At 36.9% G+C, this 21,582-nt stretch overlaps 1 protein-coding gene across 1 annotated transcript; it reads right to left on the bottom strand.

Annotated features, from left to right (window-relative positions):
* Nucleotides 1-5,858: 5,858 nt before the first annotated feature.
* Nucleotides 5,859-21,290, bottom strand: LOC306850534 (uncharacterized protein). The gene is made up of 20 exons (XM_079386210.1): nucleotides 21,173-21,290; nucleotides 20,039-20,244; nucleotides 19,750-19,946; nucleotides 19,478-19,590; nucleotides 19,305-19,396; nucleotides 18,949-19,213; nucleotides 18,601-18,803; nucleotides 18,059-18,184; nucleotides 17,829-17,957; nucleotides 17,561-17,683; nucleotides 17,291-17,426; nucleotides 14,040-17,182; nucleotides 11,720-13,726; nucleotides 11,478-11,630; nucleotides 11,259-11,393; nucleotides 10,870-11,031; nucleotides 10,577-10,751; nucleotides 9,992-10,429; nucleotides 9,665-9,840; nucleotides 5,859-6,613 (listed from the first exon to the last, which is right to left on the bottom strand). The coding sequence occupies exons 2-20, from the start codon at nucleotides 20,198-20,200 to the stop codon at nucleotides 6,410-6,412; spliced, it is 8,139 nt and encodes a 2,712-aa protein (XP_079242336.1). The 5' UTR covers nucleotides 20,201-20,244; nucleotides 21,173-21,290; the 3' UTR covers nucleotides 5,859-6,409.
* Between the last annotated feature and the right edge of the window lie 292 nt (nucleotides 21,291-21,582).

The following is a 21,582-nucleotide window of genomic DNA, read 5'->3' as shown; positions in this document are numbered from 1 at the left end:
CCTATTTCTGCCTGAGCTTGAGGAGATGAGACTTATCAGGAACTTCCAGTTGCATGTCACTTTCTGCTTATCTACAGCTCCACCGGGGAATTCTGAAGTCGAAGGTTAGGATGGGAATTGGATGGGATGAGGAGTTAGCACATTCTGTATGACTTGAATTCCAGTACAGTCAAGGATAGGACTGCTACTTCCAGAGAAAACCTTCTGAAGCATCTATACCGCCTTGTTTTTGATCCACTTCAGATCTCACTTGCACGGCTTCTCTCTATTTTGTTTCTTGAATTTCTCTCTGACATTCACACTTAATCTTTTATTTATTGTTAACTTTTTTTTTTTCTGTGTATGTGCGTGTTGCTTTAACCAGGCGGCTGGCTGGAATCCCAGGTGGGAGCTAGAGGTTGCAAGTGTTTAGATTAATTGAATATTTCACTGACCCATTACTAGGGTGAGGTGTGTTCTATTTATAGCTTGGATGGATGTATTGGCTCAGCATAAATTGTTTTTTCCCCCCAGATCTTGCTGACTTAGAGTGAGGTGAAGGGGAGCATTATAAGAGGCCGAAATAAAATATCAATGAGAACTCAAAACAGAGGCTGCAGCAAGGGAAAAGGGGAGGTTATTTATTCTCTTTCTGTGAAGTGAATGCAAACAAGTAAATCTACTGTGGACTTCTTACACTGTGAGCCTACTGAAAGAAATGTCTATAGAGTTCTTCTGTAACAGCAATATGAAAAAAGTATAAAAATAAGAAACCTTTTTTCTTTTCCTCATGAAAGATTGTTATACTTTCATAGTTTTAAAATTAAAATCTTATTTAAAATCTTCTTAAATATGTAATTTTAAAGCTATCACATTTGTATATTTCAAATTTATATTTGTGTCAATCAACATCATGCTCATAAGTGCAACATTGCTTTTATACAAACGGGTAAGGGCATTTTGGGGCAGTTGTAGCCTAATGGTTAGAGATCAGACTTGTTAGCAGAAGGCTGCAGGTTCGATTCTCAGTAGGCTACTGGCAGGAAATGTACAGGGGTCATCATGGGCACTCTGAATGGTGTGCCTATGCAGCCCCATACACAATCCCCCTCGATGCACTCTGTGTTCTGAAAGCTTTATACCATGGCCAGCATTAGGTTTTTCAGCAATCTGAGCTACAGTAACTCTTCTGTGTTATTGGACCAGACAGCCTTTGCTCCTCACATGCATCAGTGAGCTGGATGTCATTCCTTACAGCACGTTTGGTAACTTCTGCATACCAGGAACACCCCACAAAACTTTTGGAGATGCTCTGACCCAGACATCTAGCCATCACTGTTTGGTCCTTGAGAAAAATCACTCAGATCTTTTTACTTTCAACACGTGAAATTTACAAATGGACTGTTCACTTCGCTTAATATATCTCACCCCTTCTCCAGTGGCATTGTAATGTTATAATAATCAATGTTATTGACTTTACCTGTCAATGGTGTTAATGTTGTGGTTGATTGTTGTACTGTATATCAGCACTTTGGGAACGATACTCAGGCAATCAAATTTGAGGACTGGAACTAACTGGGAAACAAAAAATCACAGTGTAAAACTCTACTTATGAAGAACTGTCTTAAGTTTGCTTCTGTAGTGTTTACTTTTGGTGGTACAAGGGTGGATAAAGATCTTTACATGCCATTGTACATAGGTGTTTTACACAAACACTGCTGTTTTGTACAGGTAATGTTTAGATTATGCATTTTCATTAGATTGGACAAAAAAAGTGTATATTGATTTGTCATCTAGCCATTCTATATACTGGCAGCTCAGCAGTGATCTGATCAGTCTTTAGACAGTTAACAGTTTTGACACCTTATTGACATGAAAGTATAGGATGCATTTTTCTTCCCCCAGTAGACAGCACATATATAGTTTGTCACGGATTGTAAACTGTTTCATTTAACATGTTGTCCTCACAGTCCTTGACTTTGATCAGTATCATTCTTAGCAGAGTCAGCACAGTCATTCATGTAATGGAATTTTCCTCAGTAGTACTAAAGCATCATGTTCTTCAATTACCAGGATTGCTGCAGAATGCTTTTTAAAATCTGGATTAGCCTGCTATTTTAATATGATTATGATTTTGGAAATCTAAAAACAAAAATCTTTTCATGTGCTTTTAGTATGCAAAATAGTTCAAAATCAGTGAAAAGATACAACATATGCTACTCCTAACCACACACCTTTACAATTACATGTCCAGTAGTATAGGTAACACCAAAATTCAAACTTAAAAACAGAACAGTAAATGTGGATAGAATTTTGCTGCATATTAATCTCTTCGTATTATATCAACCGTTGACATGTGCCATTGTAACAATAGAATCAATGTTATTCACTGCACCTGCCAGTGGATTTAATGCTGTGTCTGATCAGTGTACAGCAGATGTGAATTGTTTTTGATTAGATCAAGTTATATTTGTAATGTACACAGTCTAGTCATGACCAGAAGGAAGGGGATTTAATATGGCACCATATTCTGATTCTAAAAATGTCTCTGTGGACAGTCAAATTTATATTTTCGGTTACACTTTATTTCGATAGTCCACTTTAGACATGCTACTAACTATAAGTAACTTTTTAGCTACATGTCAATTAATTCTCATTAAATTGCAACTACATGTCTACAAACTCTCAGAGTAGATTGTTAGGGTAGGTTTAGGGTTAGTAGAATAAGTTGACGTATACTTGCAAAGTTTCTGATAGTTAGTATATTGTATGTTGTGAACCCATAAAAATAAAGTGTTAGAAGATATTAAACAGACAGTCTACTAATACTCTAATGACTGCTAGTTGACATGTAGTTGCAAAGTTACTTACTGTTAGTAGAATGTCTAAAGTGGACTATCGAAATAAAATTTTACCATATTTTCTATTAAAGCTGTCTGTCCTGATATATTGAACTATGGTCTAATCCAAAGGGCAGCACCTCAAATTCAAAACAATAGTTATAAATGTAAGCTTGCAAGAGGTGCAATATAATATAATAATGTGATGTTATGGAAGAGACATGCAATTTTGGTAGCACAAGTTAAAATGTATAAATAAAAATGACTTGTGTTCTCATTTTCAATTTACTACATATATTAATGTAGAATTCTGTACTGTGCAGTGTTGACAGTATCTGACTGGTAAATCACCACAATTTCCCTCATGCGATCAATACAATAATTCACACGTTATGTGATAAGGACATCTGTGGAGTATTATAGGCCCTATATGTGGTATCATTTTGCTGAAATTATTAAAAAAGTGACATGACATGATGTATTACTGTACACTGACACACCAGCAGATACTTCAGTGCACTGGAGGACGTTCTTGCTTTGCACTGCAAGACAAAAATGTGCAGTATGCATTTATTTCCAACAAAGATACATCATCACTGATGTTGCCTTAACTGAAACTATTAAAAATAGTACTAAAACTATTTTTTTTTTTTTACATTGAAATACCACCTTGGTAACTAACTAAAACAAATATGACTATACTAAAACTGAAATAAACATGAAAAAAAACTGCATAATTTAAAATCTACTATATAACTTACAAAAGCACATAAAATGTAAACTCAAATTAAAGCTTAAAATATAGAAATAATTCAAAATATTAATACTATAATAGGGTGTGTGTGTGTATATATATATATCAGAGTTTCCGCTAGAAAAAAATGGTGCCGGTCAAAGTGACCGGCAGAGGTTTCGTTTTCCGGACATTTTGGTGATGTGCCGGTCAAATATCGCCTCTTAATTAGTCAAGTTGAGGAAAACTGGAGGCAGGCTATGTAACTTCAAAAATGACATAATCAGGCCGTATAGAATGCAACATTTATTAGCCTAACTTTCAAATAGACGGAAAAAAACATGAACGTCCGATTGGCATCAATCAACGCCAATTGTTTTTACTATGGTTTCACATTCATAGTTTAACAAACCAATCCCCCTTCCCCACATAAAATATTGTTTTTACTCAAGCGAACTTAATTATACACTCTCAATATGTCTCATTTAACTGGTAACATTTAAATTGGCCACCGTGAAATGACTCCTTGTCAAATTAACTGGAACAAACAAATGACTAGGCCTATAACACTGTCATTTTAGGCTACTTTTTACGCTGTTTTGCAGTGCTGAATTGTGCAGCTGCCGACTTAAAATCAAAACTTCCCAGAGTCTCTCCACAACTTGCAATGCGCATAAGGCGCGTAACCTTGTTCTCCGCAAGGCGACTTCGCTGCTTCGTCTTGATCCGATTCTGCAGCGAGAACCCCCTCTCTGCAGGAACACTCGAGACAGGGATTACACAGGCTATCTTGGCGAGCTTGGTCCACTCTGGATACATTTCGTTGAAATCACATATGAGGACTTCGCAGGCTGTGGAGAAATGCAATCATCCATAGCCACGGAGCTCTGTCATGACAGCGAGGGCATCACGTCGCAGGCTTATGGCATCGATAAGAGGAGCGGTGTCCGCAGACTCAATGCTTGTAAAATGGCAAATAATCCTTCTGATCGCTGGTTCTGCATATTATTGAAGAGCATAAGATAATATAATAGGTGAGAACGATATTAGAATTATAGGCCTACAAAAGAATGCTGCGCTTATTATAAATAGACGTCTCAGGGGCCATTCACATATCGCGCCTAAAAACGCGTGGAAAACGCTAGGTGCGCCGCTTTCTCTTTTTTTCCAAAGCGCTCGGGCGGCTGCGCTCCGGAGGCGTCTGTCGTTGGTTGCTAAACAACCATCAGCTGCGCTCTCCGTTACAGCAAGGAAATTTCAGCAATGGATTTTCAACACCGAAAAACACTTGCTGTAATTCTGTTACAAGATTTATTTACTAAGAAAAGTAAAAAACGCCGCAGTGTTTGGGTGCACCCCATACTTCAAAAACGCTGCTGAGGTTACAAAGTAACGGAACAGGTGAGGAAGCTGATTGGTTGGTTCTTGTCACATGACCTGCGGTGCGCTTGCGGCATTCTGAAAAGTTGAGATGTTTTTATCTAGATGCGGCGCGGACGCGCCTGGAAAAAACGAGCGCGTCGCACCGCGACCGCGTCGCTTCCATTATGAGCGCGCATACCGTGCGTCTCCATTTGAAATAACGAACTTGAGCGCGCAAAAGACGCGATATGTGAGCGGCCCGTTAGGCGTGCGCTTTATTTTAAATGCAGCATGCGATGTTGTTTAATAACTTTCAAACGGTAGAGCCTTTTCCTTTATAACATAGCCAAAGGTCGGTGTATTGTTGCTTTATACATTTTAGGCTTATTCTCAAATTCAGATTGTGTTAGTGGGGCGGGATTATTAGACCATTTTAATCGGACAATTTGTCCGGAGAGATTTAATTTTGTCGGACATTTCATTTTTTTTCCGGCCAATGTCCGGCAATTACCGGACAACGGAAACCCAGATATATATATATATATGAAATACTAAAATAACACTGATCATATCATGCTGGAAAAATAGCATTATTAGGTAAAGAGAAGATGACTATACATTTGTCTACAGCTACTTTATAGTTAAACTAAACTCAACAACAAGCAGCTTTTGATGTTAGTTAATGTAAAATAGATTGGCATTAATAAAAAGGATACATTTCAGGGAACAAATCTGAAAAACAGTCATGATGAAACACTCACTGTGCATTGTATCATCAGACAGTATAACAAGCCTGGATTTTCTTCCCAAATCCTCTCAATTAGACCATAACCAAACCTCAGGGGAAATTTTCAGACTGAGTTTAAAAGCAAAGGTATTGATTGAAGAGTCCTGGGCAGAAATGTATCGAGTCAGAACTTGAAATGATTGAGAATTAGATCGCTGCTCGTTACGTGTCCAATAAAAGACATCTGTATTAGACAGTCTGCATATAAATCTCTACATATTACACAGCTTAATGCTTTCAGGCTGTAATTTATCATTCCTTACAAATAAAGCTGCAATTCTTCTGTGTGAGTAATAATTCAAAAGGCCACTTATAGAGAACAGAAGTACACAAACAAACATATTTATAAGGCAGAGTGAACTTTAGTAAAGTAGTAAGAAAAAGCAATGACACACAGTAAATCGGAGTGATTAGTTGTAATGTTTCTAAAAAGAAGAAAGAAAAAAAAACCTCAAAAGGTTAAAAGAAATCAGGTCAATATAATACATACAATAAAATGATACAGCTATTCTGTGTTAAGGATAAAACAATCATTTTGTGTTTTGAAACAGTAAAAAAGATAAGAAATCAGAGATGTAACAGAAACCAAATACATATGATACAGCTGGCCTTATATTATTTACAAAGCTAAAAAGCCAGTGCATAAACGTTCTTAAAAATATAATATAAAAAAAAAAGAAAGGGGAAATTTACATGGCATCCCACTAATCACTGAACTTGGCAGTTGTCGTTTTGTTTTGGAGAGGCACTGACCCGTTCTTGTTTCTCCAGGGTCTTTTTGAAGCTGTGAGAGCGCCTGCTAATTTCCTGCTCTAAAGCAGGCACTGGGCTTTCACAGCTGTTTTCCCGTGGACTGTTGGTGAGTGGAGATAATACAGCCGCATTGCTCTGGATCGCCTTAGGCACCTGGACCTAAACGTACATGAACATGATGTCAGGAGCGAGCAATGTAGAGCTGTCAAGAATGCCCAGAGGCAATATCAATGTATAAAACAACTCGTACTGTGCACTTCTCTGGGGAAAGTGTCAAGATGTGGACAAGTGCAAATGTATAAATATAAGATCTTGCAATCAATCAATCTTTCCTCTCCAAATCCATACACTTTACATGTACTTTGAGGAGAAGAACCAGTGCTGAATAGTAATTGAAAACTGGCTGTGCTGCAAGCTGACTAATGGTTTGCTTATCCTCCCCATGCACCCTGCCAACGGCTCGCATCTGTTTCACTTGAAGCTTAGCTGTTCATTAAGAACTTCAGCTTTTATGATCCATTAAATATGTCTGCCAACTGTAGAACAACTGTAACTTATGGTGAAGCACTTGCTATGGAACTAAGGGCCAATTTTTTGAGGGTCTACACACAGAAATGTTTATACAATGTTTCAAAAGTACAGCCAATAGATTCACTTACAAGTACCTCACAGTAACTCATATTCTTGCTGCTATATTCTATTTTTGTATAAACCAAAATAAGTGACAAGTCTAAATTAATTTTTGTAGTAATACATAGGTCCGTGTACTTTTGCGTCCATTCATTTTTCGTTTTTTAACCCACAAATGAAATATGGAAAATGCGGTTTCTTCTTTAATGGTTCAAACAGAATAAGCAGGCACAAACAGATTTTCATTATTCAAAATTCCAATTTCATTAAAAAAATCATAAAAATTATATGAAGTTTGTTTTTTTAATGTACAACGTATATAGGCTAAATGCTAAGTTTAATTTCTACCGTCTCTACAGACACTAGCGCCCTCTCGCGCTACTACCATAACTGCTTTATGAAAACCTTTAGCTTCAATATTTTTATGATCTTCATTTTTCACGCCTAAAAACATGTATGAAATGCTCATTACATATTTCTTTGCAAATAACTGTATGCTGGGCAAGTTCTACGGGAGTGCTAGAGGGAATGAAACGAAAAAGTTATGGTTATTTTGAACCAAATCAGCTGACAATAAGTCAGACTAACTGAAATAAGCCTGGTTTATTTGGTAAACTTGTTTTATGAAACAGGCCCCAGGAGTCTCTCATTATAACAAACAAAGTGTAACATGATGTAAATAAGATATTCATTGTGCGGTGTAGATCTTCATTGATTATAACGGATTTTTGTGAAAATCTCGATAAACTGAAATGAATGACAGTTTTATAATTATTATAGGGCGCGCAGATCGCTTTGCACGCTTTCTTGGCTAATCCATTCAGCATTTGAATAAGTTTTGTTTTTCATGATGCTGTTGGACCAGTGACAGCTGCAAGCTGCAATGTTTCGGGAGTAACATCTGTATATAAATGCAGCATTAATTAACAGGGCACAAATATGTCAACATGTATATTAAGGCTAGAGTACTGTCACTGATTTCAGAAGCACCCTCAGTGATTCAGAAACTGGCCTGCCTGTATCAGATTACAACTTTATATATTTCTATTTTTACCCCATATATTAAACCGTGTGTAGTGCTCTAACACGATGTAAGGTACATGCCATGCAATGTCCTCTCCGATACCGTGATGTAATTTCATGACGATAAAGTTCCCAGGATTCTGCCTGTATCTATTTTAAAAAATATTTTCCATTGTTCCAAAGACTCTAGATCTCAACTGAACGTGCGGGAGAAGCATTACTAAATTTGGCCAAAGAAAACCTGTTAAAATCGACATTTTTCTATATTAATTTGTGCATTTTTAAAATGTTTATTAAAAGTACAAAAATTCATAAAAATCTGAAAAGTCATCAATATTTGACCTTTTCGTGAAGAATTTTGTGTGTACGGTTCTAATTTCAATTTTGGTTTTCAGCATAGCAGTTAAAAATACTATAACCATGCTTTTTTCATGTTTTTCGTCTGGGTTAAAAAATGAAAAAATGAATGGACGCAAAAGTGCACGGACCTACATATTATGCCATAAGTACTGTAGATTGAGTAGATTAAGCTTAATTTGAACTGAACCCAGAGTACTCCTTTAAATTGACACATGGAAGCAGGAACGTAGAACTTCAGCCTTCATAAAAGCTTAACTACATTCTGAATCAGGTATTCAAGGTGGTGAATTGTATATCTGGGACATAAAAGTTACTCTACAGCATGTGGTCTTGACTCCCTTTGAAATCTTAACTGGGAAAATCTCCAGGAAATGGTGACCTGGGGTAAGGTGACATGATTAGAAATTTGAAGGAAGTCAAAAGCTGACAGTAGAGCTTTAATGCTTCAGAGCACTTAACTTCTTTCCATCTAATCTGAAATGTCATGCAGAGTTTCATTTGTAAATGCATTCATGGTCAGTAACTTTAAGAGAGGTAAATGAGTTAACTACAGACTGCAGTAACCTTTTCTGAGAGTCTGTGATGCCCTCCTGTGGTTAAAGAATGACTAAATGTTTTCAGCTACACAGTGAGTTTTTTTATTAGATTTTTTTTGTTCTTATAATAATTTAAAACACTTCTAGCTCTGTAACTATTCTGGTCTACTCTTACAATTTGGTATTACTGTACTGCTAATACGGTTGGCTGCTTTATGACAATTTTTTTTCCAAACTTGTAAGTTGCCAATCCAGTATCGAACATTTTGCCAATGTGTGAAACTTCCATGTTTATTATAATTCACTTTAAAAAAAACTTAATAATAAAAAAGTATAATTTATATATATATATATATATATATATATATATATATATATATATATATATATATATACACACATATAAAAAAATACAAAAGTAACTCATAAAAATGATGAAAGCACAAAATTACTACAATATTAGATCCTCCTATTTGCTTGTGCACAATGGAATATTGCCATTAGAAGACTCATACAGTTTTTAATACTACACAAACATTAATGGTATCAATACTATCATCATCAATTTGAATCTTATTTTGGACCTATTTCAAGGAAAGGTTTATATCAGAGATGTAGTTGGTTGTGGTTGCAGGAAATAGACAGAGGCAGTTCTACTCACTATGTTTGAAGTTCTGCCCTCTGCTGTCTGTTTGGAGATTTGCACAGGATGCTCTGCTGAAACTGTGCTCTGCTGAGCCGCAGTCATTCGGGCGGCCAGACGAGGGCTGCAGCGCTGCTCTGTGGTTCTGCGAATGATGAATGGACTCATCTCTCCAACTGGAATATCTGCAAAACCTGTACAGAAAAAAGTGATGTAGATGAGTAAAAATAGCAATCAAGAACACATTCCATTCATTGTGAAAGCTTTATTGAGAACAACTCATATGAATATGAATGTACCTTTGATGTGGAGTACATGGAATGACAAATTGCGATAACCTCTCACCTTTCTGAACAAGTTCAGGCAAACCCTCTGGTCTGAAATCCTCATCATCTACATCTAGTGTGGCTTTAGGTGTGGCAGCCGCAGCTTTTAGTCTCTTGGTGATACTGTGCAGGGCTTCCTGTGCTTTGTTAGGAGTGTCATCTGCTGCTCTCGGTCTCTTTCCTGCTGGCACGTTGGCTTTGTCTTCCACTGGTTTACTGTTCTCCAGATCAGTCTTCTCAGACCTGAGGGACCTCCTGGTCTTGGGGGTCTTTGTCTGGGTGTTCAACTGCTTGAGCTGGTTCTTGAGGCTTTCATTGGTCTCTTCCAGCTTGTGAACTTTGACCATGAGACTGCAGTATCGGTCCATGCTTTCATCCGCTTCACGGCTCTTTTCCTCTAGAGCTTCCCTCAGCTCCTGTAGTTCTTCCCGAAGGGCTTCACTACTGTCGGCATCACCTGTTAACAAAAAAGATGCTCTGTATTTCCAGGTACATATACATTTAATCATTTTAATTATTTTTTGCCACAGTCCAAACAGTCCAATACAAGTTAAGTATACGATATTAGACCAAGTGCTTATCTTTTTGTGAGTTTTGTTCATACCTTGTTTCTGTGAGGCCTGCAGTGCTGCTATCTGTTTTCCCTGCTGCTGAAGTTCTTCCTGAAGTGCCTGCTTCTCACTCTCCAGCTGTTTGCATGACTTCATCCACAAATTGATCTTACTCATAGCACCGTCCTTCTCTTTGGACAAGCGCACAACCTTTGAGTCTAAGTCTGCCTACAGGGACCAAGACCAATAAATATGACTGGGTTAATTATTTGACAAATTAAATATCGAACATAATTTAAAAATATTTATTATATATTAACGAATGGGGAAAAAATAAAAACAATACCTTTTCTTTTTCACAAAGCTCTAATTTGTTTTGTAACTCCTTGAAGGTAGAGTCCACATCTGCATTTTGAGACTTGAAGCTGTTGAGGTCTGATAGATACCGTGCAGCCTTTTCTTCAACCACAATCATTTCTTCCTTCAGTTTATTAAGCTCCATCTCATGCTGTGGATAAAAACAGAGCTTGATCAGAAATACAGTAAAATGAGAAATAATATTGTGAAATTTTTACAGTTCAAGATAACTCTTTTCTATTTCTATTTTTTAAAATTTAAGTTTTAATTCTTATTATTGTGCATTGTTACCATAACACCTTTTGCCATAACGCACAGTCCTACTCTTATAAAAAAACACATTGTTGCTGCCATTGTTGCAGTGTTACATCTGCCCACCTGCTGCTGTACGTGTTTCAGGTTCTCCTCATGCCTCCTGTTGTTTTCCTTTATCTGAACATCATGATTTTCCTGAATATCAGATACATTTTTCTGTAGGCCATCTTTTTCTGTTGTCAGTGCTTCTAAGCTGAGCTGGAATGTGCAATAAAATGGAGTATAAGCAGAGACTGAACATTCACGGAACCAGTATAAAATAAGGTAAAGGAGAATTCATACCTTGTATGTTTCGATTTGTTTTTGAGACTCCTGCAGTTGACAAGTCAATATATTTTGATTAATCTCCAAAGCATTTAGTCTTTCCCTTGCCTCACACAGTTGTTGTTGATGTTGTGTTTGGAGATGCAAATTGCTCTCATGTAGTGCATTTAACTGAAAAGGAATATGAATAAATGAATGCGTGTGAAATAAAAACAAGAACAAAAAGAAAATAAGAACAGCTAAAGATGACAAAAACATACCTTTTCTGTTAGTTCTGAGTTCATGAGCTTCATAGCATCAAGTTGGCTCTCCAACTGCTGGATATTATTCTCCAGAGTAGTTACACTTGTCTGCAATACCTCTATCTTGGTAGACTGCATCTGTGTCATCTCCTCCAACTGTGCAATAGTAGACTGCAACTCAACCTTGTCCTTTTTCAGTTCATCTCGCTCTTCTTGAATTGAAGATAGTGACTGCAGCTCAGCAATTTGAGACTGAAGTTGTGCGTTTTCTTTGCTAAACTCCTGCTGCTTGTTTTCTATGTCTTTCAAGAGCAACTGGTTGGATGAACAAAGCTCTGCTTGACACCTTTCATATTCATGGACTCTCTGGGAAAACTTGTTGTTTTCTGATTGCAAAGACAGCAACCGATTGGTCAAATCCTGTGCTTTCTGTTCTTTCGATTCTACTTCTGTTCGACAGAGTTGAAGTTCCTCCTTCATGGCATCAACATTTAAATGGAAGTCCTCAATTATTTGTTGTTGGTTCACTGTTGCCTCTTCCACAGATTTAAGCTTTTCAGTAGCTGCTTGATTGGACAACTGCAATTCAACAATTATGTTGTTCTTTTGTTGAAGTTCTTGGTCAAGTTTATACTTCTCCTCCTTGAGATCTTTTAGCTCACTGACCATCTCTTCAATTTTCTTGGTAAGCTCTTGCGTTTCAGCCTGTACTTCCTCAAGCTCGGCTTTGGCAGTCTCTGCTTGAAGAATGGTGTCCTCTAGATTCTGGTCAGAAAGTTCTTTCTCTCTCTCAAGCTTTTCAATGTTGTCCTGAAGAACATCTGCCTTCCTCTGGGCAGCTTGGAGCAGCTGACTCATGTGGTTCTTTTTCCGTTCATCAGATTCAATTCGTACCTTCAGTTTTTCAATGCCTTGTCTCATCTGAGCTACCTCCTCCTGAGTAGAGATCAACCTAGAGGCTATTTCACCTTTCTCCAAAAGGGACGATTCAAGTGACTGGGACAGCCTGATATTCTCATGCTCAAGTGAATGGATTTTGGAAGACATGTTTTCAGACTCTCTTGAAGCAAAATTCTCATTGCTCTTTAAGCCATTCAATTGACTTATCAGATTTTTTTTGTCTTCATTCAGTAGAGCCACTGTATTCTCAAGGTTTTGAGACTGTTGAATGAGTTGCTCTTTTTCTTTCAGCAGAACATCAATTTGGTTAGCCGTCTCCTCATTTTTTCTTTTCCCAATCCTAATGTCCTCTTCTAGCTCTTTTATAAGTTCTCGTGTATCGTTTTCTCTCTTCTCCAAAAGCTCAGCCTTTTCTTTCCACTTCATTAAGGAGAGATTTTCACTTTCCCTTTCATCAGCACACAAAATAAGCTCTTCTTTAAGTCGCCCACCTTCTGCCATAGTTATATTAAGTTGTTGTTCAAGGCTGCAATTTGTCCTCCTAGCTGCTTCAAGCTCTGCTGCGTGCCTCTGCTTCTGTTCTTGTATCTCTTCTATGTCAGCCTCCATGGACAGGATGTGCTTCTCTAAATTAGCCTTCTCCGAATGCACTCTTTTTAGTTCACTCTTAGTCTGGAAAAACTTCTCATTCCACTCACCTTTTGCCATCTCTAAGCTTTCCATCATCTCCATAACATCTGAGAGCTGGCATTTGGAGGTCTGCAACTGTAGTCTAAGTGAATCAATCTCTTCTGTCAACTCTTCAATGTGGTTGTTCAGTTTCTTGTTTTCTTGAGTGATGGACGTCAACTTGTCTATGCCGTTTATCTTTTCTATTTCAATTTCACAAATTTTGCCCTCCAAGTCCAAGCACAAATCTTTTCTAACTGCCATTTCAGATTCCAAGACTTCAAACTGGGACTGCAAATGAACAAGCTCCACTTCTCGCTTTGTTAGAGTTTCCTTAAGTTTTTCAAGTTCCACAAGTGATGCTTTACTTTCTGGGCTAATATCTGGAGTGGGGTCTGGCTGTTCCGGTTGATGCAGTATGTTCTCTTGTGCTTCATGTGTCATTTTTTCCATTTCCTGATCAAGATGGGGAAAAAAAACAATACAAATGAAGAGAAATTAAATAAAATAGATCTTGATATAAGCAGTGCTTTAAACCTATATTTTACCAAGGTACATTTTCAAAATGCAGCTATTTAAAGGTGCAATCTGTCATTTTCTAATTTATTTCGTATTGGTGCCATTGTAAAAATGTGCAGATCAGTCAGTCATGATCAATTTACTTCAAGTAAAATACACCTTTAAGTAAGCTGTTTAACTGATGTTGTTCATAAACTCTGAATTAAAAACAGAGATAATCTGACATTATGTTGTGAAATACAAAGGTTACCTGGGAGGGTTCAGTAGCCAGCAAGGAGGATGATGCAAGGTCCAATTCCTGCAGTTGTTGCATGGTTGCCTCCAGTTGTGAGGACAAGATCTCTGTGTGTTGCTTTTCTTCTTTTAGTTTGGCCTCTAACTCATTTCTGATACTGAGTATTTGCTCTTCCATCCTCTGGAGCTCTTTGGCATGCTGTAATTTGAGTTGTTCTATTTTAATTCCTGTTTGCTCCTCCATGGTTCTGATAGTCTCCTTAAGAACATGAGACATCTCCTCAAGCTCCCTGCAATTATTTTGCATTTGCTCTTTCAGCGGTATGTGTTGGCCATCCTCATCTGATGACAATGACGTTTGGGCCTCTTCTTGTGAATGAAGATGCTCTCCAGGTGATGAAATACCCAGGACAATATCTTCTTCAAAGGGCAAAATAGATGTGTTAGCAAATGGCATTTCGCAAATATCTTGGTCATTCTCATCTGCAGTTTGCTCTTTTTTCAGTGTGTCTGCATCAGAGTTTGCTGCAAGAATCTTCTCAGATTGAAGTTGTTCTATATAAATTTGCTGTCCTGCAATCTGAGATACCAGAGAATCAATTGACTGCTTTAATTTATCTATTTTCTTACGGGAATTTTGGGCATCTGCTTTTAATTCCTGAAAATCGGATTCCAACTTAAGCTTTTGTTCCATAAGATTGTTGTACATTGCTTCAAGGTTTGCCTGCTTACAATTCTCTTCCTCTAGGGAAACTTTAAGTGTTTCATGGGTTGCACGTAAAGACACCAACTCAGTGAATAATGCAGAACTGGATTGTTGTTCTTTCTGAGTTTCCTCCAAACATGCAGATAGCTGTGACACTTCAAGTGCGCTTTTTGCATAGTCTTCTTTGATGGACTCGAGCTCTGCTTGTAGGATGGACCTCTGTTCCTCACTCTCACCTAACTTTGTTTCAAGAACACTGATATTACCTTGCAGTGCCTCTACTTGTGCATCAAGTGAATTAATGCAGGTTTCATTATCTTCAAGATCCATCTGCAACATTTCAAGCTGTACTTCGATTTTGCTCATGTTAATGTTTTTTTCGTTCAGTGCCTCTAATGCTTTAGCTTGCTCAGATTGAGCCTCCTGAAGTTTTCTTTTCAAAGTTTCAATCTCACAGGATTTTGCAGCTTCTTGGCTTTTTAAATCTGCCAAAGCAGCTTTGAGACTTTCTATCTCCTGTGGAGATGCACTTTGTTTTAAGTCTTCAAGTTCCGTTGCAAGTTTCTGATGAGAATCAGTGACCTCCCTGAGTCGATCCTTATATAAGTCAAGATCTTGCTTCAAGTTTACCTTTTCAAGAGCAGCCTCTAGTTTCTCTGAAGCATTTCTGGCCTCTAGACTTTTGCTCTGTAATTCTGCCCCAAGTACACTGATGTGCTCCTCTAAACTCTTTTGTTTTTTAATATGAGTTTCAATTTCAGAGACATGAGCTTCAGATTCCTTGTTGTGTCTTTCAGTGAGCTTCTTGATACTTGCCTCTAAGAACACTTTTTCTTCAGATATGTCTTGCAAATTTTTTTCCAGACTTAAATTCAGCTCTGCAGATGAGTCAAACTGTTTTTGAAGACTTTCTAGTGAATTCTTTAGTGTAGTGGACAAATAATTGGAGGCTTCAAGCTCAGTTTGCATTAACACAATCTTTTCTGCCATTGCATCTTTTTCAGCAAGTGCTCCTGTCATTTCAGAAACCTGTTTAAGAAGATTTTCTTTCTCTTGGCAAACAACATCATGGAATTTCTGGAGGCTTTCGTACTTCTCTGCTAGATCATTAGCTTTATTTTCGACCTCTTGTTGTTTCACTTTGAGTAGTGTATTATCATGCTCAAAGCTTGATGCCTTCCTTCTTTCTTCTTCTATATCTTTTTCAAGATTCTCAGCTATTGTCTTCTGATTTTCCAAATCAGTTGTGGTCTGAACTTGTAGTTCCTTTAGTTTTTCCAGGGAACTTCTGGTTTCTTCTGCCTCAGAAACAAGACAATTAAACTGCTCTTCAAGAGAACAGAATGACTTATTCTTTTGAAGCAGAGATTCAACTTCAAGAATAAGATCTTTTTCCCTCTTTTCCACTAAAGACACTTTCTCTGCTAGATCTTCTCTGACTTTAGAAATATCACCATACTTTCCTTGGATATCTGCATTTAAATCTTTTTGACACTTTAGGTCTGATTCCAAAAGGGCAATCTTCTCAAGTACCTCCTGCAGGGATGTTTCCACATGCAGTTTTTCTTGTTCCAGCTCTTTGTTTTGTACAAGGCGGTCTTCACATTCTTTAGCTAACATGTCTTTCTCCTCTTTTAATTTCTCTAGCTCCTGCTCTCGCAAGGCAAAGGTTTCCTGAAGATGCTCAACCTCAGTTCTGTTCATTTCAATAATAGAGTCCTTTGATTTAGCCAGGTCGCAAGCACTTTCATATTCAGCAAGGAGTTGACCATGGGCCTTCTCCAATTCTTCCACCTTACTTGTTTCTTGATGCAGTTTAGCTTCAAGCTCACTCACCTGCTCCTGCATCAGAGTGATTTGTTGCCTCAAATTGTCAATTTCCTTATTATGTTTTTGATGGGTCTCATGTAACTGCTGTTGAAGCTCCTCATATACTCTACCTTTTTCCTCCAGCTCCACACATTTTACAAGCAGTTCACCTTTGAGTGAATCAATCTGACCAGATAGACAAATCTTCCCATTTTCTAAATCCTGCAGCCTTTTCTGGAGACTATCATGAGCATCATTGAGTTTGGCTTTATCATTCTCCAGATCTGCAATTTTACTCAGCATTTCTTCACGGTTGGATTCAGTGTTATTAATCAACTGTTCCTTTTCGGTTTTCCACAGCAGAAGAGCCTCATACTCTTTCTTCATCTCAGCAACTTGTTTCTGACAGGAGTTTGAGGTCATTTTGAGGTCTTCATTTTCTTTCTCCATAGCACAAATCTTATTAGTTTTGAGCTCAACTTCATGAACTAGTTTTTGGAACTCAGTCTGAGTCTTCATATTCTTTGCTTCTGTTTCAGCCAGAGTTTTCTTGGCATTTTCCAATTCTTGAGCAGATGATACACCTTGACGGTCCAATTTTTTGCGAAGCTCAGTCAGTTCTTCACACTGGGTTTGTGTCTTAACTGAAAGTAGCAAGTAAAAATGATAAGATGAAGTATTTCTTTAGATTCTTTTTTAAATATTTGTAATACATTTAATTGATACATTTTTAATAAAATTTTAAAACATACCTTTTAAATCATCCACCATTGTACGGCTTTTGGCAAGGTTTAGCTCAGTATTTTGTTTTTCCTCTTCAAGTTGTTTGACTCTTTTCATTCCTTGATCTAACTGACAACTGAGAGAATTCTTCTCTCTCTGCATCTCCTAGGACGAGAAGAAACAACACATTGAAATGCTGGCATGCTCTGCATACTCTATAAAAGTAAAATCTGTTATTATTAAACGAAAACAAGCAAACTAATACCTTATCTTATATAACAGATACCCAGGCAACTTACATCAAATTTCTTCTTTAATTCTGTCTCCTTCACTTGACTGGCCTGCGATGCCTGTTCAGACCTGAGAAGTTTCTGTTTCAGCTCCTCCAAATCTTTCTCCAGTCGATTCTTTAGAGCAGTTACCTTTGAAACCAGTGACATTTTGTTGTGATTATGCATGTTTGGGTTAAGTAATTCAAAAAGAAACTAAGAGAGAAAATATAATGAGCAGAAACATGCTATTCATAACATGGCTACAACATTATTCATAGATTAATTTTCAAATTACCTTATCCATATCTGACTGCAAAACATTGTACTCTTTTTTGGCTTGCTGGATCTCCATACTCATTTTATTTTTCACCTGGTTAAATTGCTGATCAAGAGCTTGATGGGAGCTTTGAAGTTGTGCAAGTTCCTGAAATGAGTGAGAGGACAAAGATTTTTTAGTTTTAACTCATCCAACATTCAGAAATATAAAACATGTTAAATGAATTATATTTGACAGTAAGACAAGACCTTTTGACTCTCTCTCTCCTGGTCCTTGATTTTCTGCTCCAAAGATCTATGCACGCTTTCAGCATTATGTCTCTGACAGTTCATCTCCTCTGTTACCTGCTTCAGCTTCATCTCAAGAGATGAACACTGAGGAGCCAAACCAACCAAAGATGAACTACTATATTCACAATTTACCCTATTGTTCAACCAAAAGACTGCGCAACACACAACATATAAAATACATACAGTGGCATCTAAAACTGGACACCTAACGTTTGAATATCTTGATACATTATACATAAAATATAATCAATTTGAAAACATCAAGCCAAGTGGCAATTATTTGTAATAACCAACCACACTTTTGAAGCAAAATAGTTTTGTGCAACGATTTTCCTGAAAGTGTGCTTTTAATATTTTTTAATATAATACAAAGACATTTGTATATTTTAAGTGTTTTAGGTCCCCGAGTACTTTTCTGGGGCCACTGTATATAACAACTTAACAAGAGATAGCTTAAAAGATAAATTAACAAAATATAAATGCATTAAGCTGACATATACCTTAGAAACTGACTGCTCATACTGTCCTGTAGCCTTTGTGAGTTCATCTCTGGACTTGCTGAAGAGTTTGTCCTTTTCTGCCAGATCTTTCTTGGCCATTTCGAATTGACTTTGAATTTCACTGAATTTATTGGTTTGATTCTTCATTTCCTTCTCTTGAGCCTGAAGACGGAGTTCTAACTCAGAAACTTTTGACCTTAGATCTGAGCAGCATAAGAAAAGAAAAAAAAAGAAGGAAAGAGAATGTGTTACCTTAAGGCATATGAAGATGATCACTGTAGAGCTATACTCAAAAGCACATTTTCATGTGCATAATAAAAATAAATCAATCTGTAAGGTCAGACCAACCTTGATTTATATTCTTAAGCTGTTCCATCTGCTGTGATCCAGCTGTGTCACTTTGAGTGCCTGATGTGAACTGCTGGTGGGACTTAATTGGTGTGTCATCGTAAGACCATGACATCCCAGAGGGTCCGTTTCTTCTCCTAGAGGGGGTCTCCATCACAGTCAGAGACTGATGACTGTGTGTTTGGTCTTGCTGCCAAGGGAAAATTGAGGACCCTGCCTGCTGTCTTGCAATGTCTTTATGGCTCACTGCAGACTGGTTCAGAAGCTTCAAGTGTTAAAAAAAAGAGATGCATTTTTACTATTCAGTAAATTAATATAATAACTAGCAACAAACAAAAAATATGTATTTTACTTACTTTTACATGCATGACTTTGATTTCAGCTTCCAACCTTTTCCGCTCCTCAACCTCTCGATTGTACTTTTCCTGTAGGTCACTTATTTTTGAATCTGAAAATGCAGTTACTACAGTGATACAGTGTGTTGCATCGATTCTGAACTGCATTTTTTTTTTTTTAACTCATATCTTACCCTGTTGCCAATGATTAGGTGTCGCAGGGGTTGCAAAAGTTTTCTGTGGTGTACTAAACTGCTGGATATCTGAAGCATGTGAAGTTTGGGACCGTTCCAATTCATGCTTGTACCTGAATGAAAAAGGTGAAATTAAGACAAGATGAGTCTTATTGTTTACAATATGTTCCAATATTCGAAGGTTATTCAATTATTTACTTATACATAAAAAAACAATCATTATATTATATTGACAGCTTAGGCACAACAATTATTAAACACTGTCCACTTACTTTTTGACCTCTTGTTCTAGTCTATCAATCTGCTTCTTGCACATGTTGAGTTGACCCTCCAGATAATTCACCTGTTGCTCCTTTGTTTGAATGTCATGTGTAAGTTTCTGTTTAGTCTTTTCCAGACTTTCACAAGATTCGACTAAAGACTGATTTTCCCTCTTAAGGGCAGAAGCTTCACTTTTCTCACTGTCCATCTGTAGGCAAATATAATACACACATTAAATTTAACTGCATTCATTAAGATGCTAAAGAGGAAATCTACTCCATTGTTTCTCAGGTAACTGACCTTTTGCTTCTGTTTTTGTAAAGTAGCTTCAAGGGAATCAAGCTGAAACTGTTTCTGCTGTCTTTCCTTCTTTAACTTGTCAAGTTGCCCTTCAATCTCTTGGATCTTTTGTAAGACCTTTGCAGGAAGGCCATCCTTCCACTCTTCTACAGCCCAGCTCATACTTACTTAAGATGCTGTGTTGCTCAAAGACACACTGGCATGCTCTGAAAAAATGCAATAAGGTAGACATTTGTTCTGCAAACCCCCATTCAAGCAGCATTATTGAATCATATATGCACAACATTAAACAGACTATATAAAACTGAAACAAAATAATATATACAATACAATAATATACACAATTAAAATTATTTAAAATTTCAATACAATTGATACAATTTAATGTTTCTTCAATTTTCTTATAAAGTGTGTCTTTCATTCACCTAATATGGTACACTATCAGATACAAAAATTATTATTAATATTGGCAAATATAGCATTCGGTGCAGTAAATGAATGGAGAATACAGGATGATTTCAAACTGATTTTTAGCACAATCGATTAAAATATCACCACAGTCTGACAAAAAAAAAAAAACCTTATGATTTTGACAACTTACTGGGGTCACAAAATAATCATATTTCGCATTTTATGCATCTATGCTATAGTAATTTAGTTACGTAAGCTACTAACAGAAGCTACTTAAAATAAGGAATTAATACATTTATTTATTTATGTGACAGAGCTTACATGTCACAAGAGTTCACTAGTACATAAATGTATTGTAACAATAACTTTGAACAGAAAAAATAACCTTATAACTTAGATATCATCAGGACATGTAGCTAACGTTATTGTAATTGTTTTGTACTCATATGTGTGAAATTTGCAAAGAGGACCTTTAGGATGAAAAGAGTTTGCTTTCGTTACCATAAATTAAAAAAAGTAGAGGCACAGTTGTGAGAGATTATAAAGAAATTTATTTGATTTAGAAATAAACACGAGACGGTTATTATGACACAATACGAAACCATCACGCTGTTGGTTTTAACACATCAATCAAATCAATTTATAACGACAGACTATAGACATATCCCACTCTCAACAATAATATACTACATTCTACAAAAACATACATAAAGTTAATCTTACCAGAACTAAATTAAGAACTCCTCGCGGTTACCCTAAGGTTCTTCTTCAGTTACTAGAGTAGAAAATTCAAAAAGAGCTCAACATCGTTGTTGACTGAATGCAGCGTCGTTATTGGCACGTTTGTCAAATGACGTAAGAACATATCGGGCTCTGATTGGCCACTCCTATCCATTCGAATGTAACTCCACCCATTGTTTTCAAAATAATTATTTCGGCCCTGAAATGAATGACTAATCGGGTGGTTGAGTTATATAGCTCTCGTCGAAACATGCAGACAACTGACGAGATGCAGAAAATAACACACACACACATCTGAAGACAAATAATCGCTTCAAAGGAATTCATCCTCTTTCTTTAACAATCCTATTTATTAAAAGACTATTTTAAGCATCGTTCTTGTCTGTATTATT

Source organism: Barbus barbus (assembly GCF_936440315.1).
Source record: "Barbus barbus genome assembly, chromosome: 30".
In the NCBI taxonomy this organism is placed as follows: domain Eukaryota; kingdom Metazoa; phylum Chordata; class Actinopteri; order Cypriniformes; family Cyprinidae; genus Barbus; species Barbus barbus.
The sequence above is the reverse complement of the archived record's forward strand: the minus strand, read 5'-3'. Positions and strand labels throughout refer to the sequence as shown.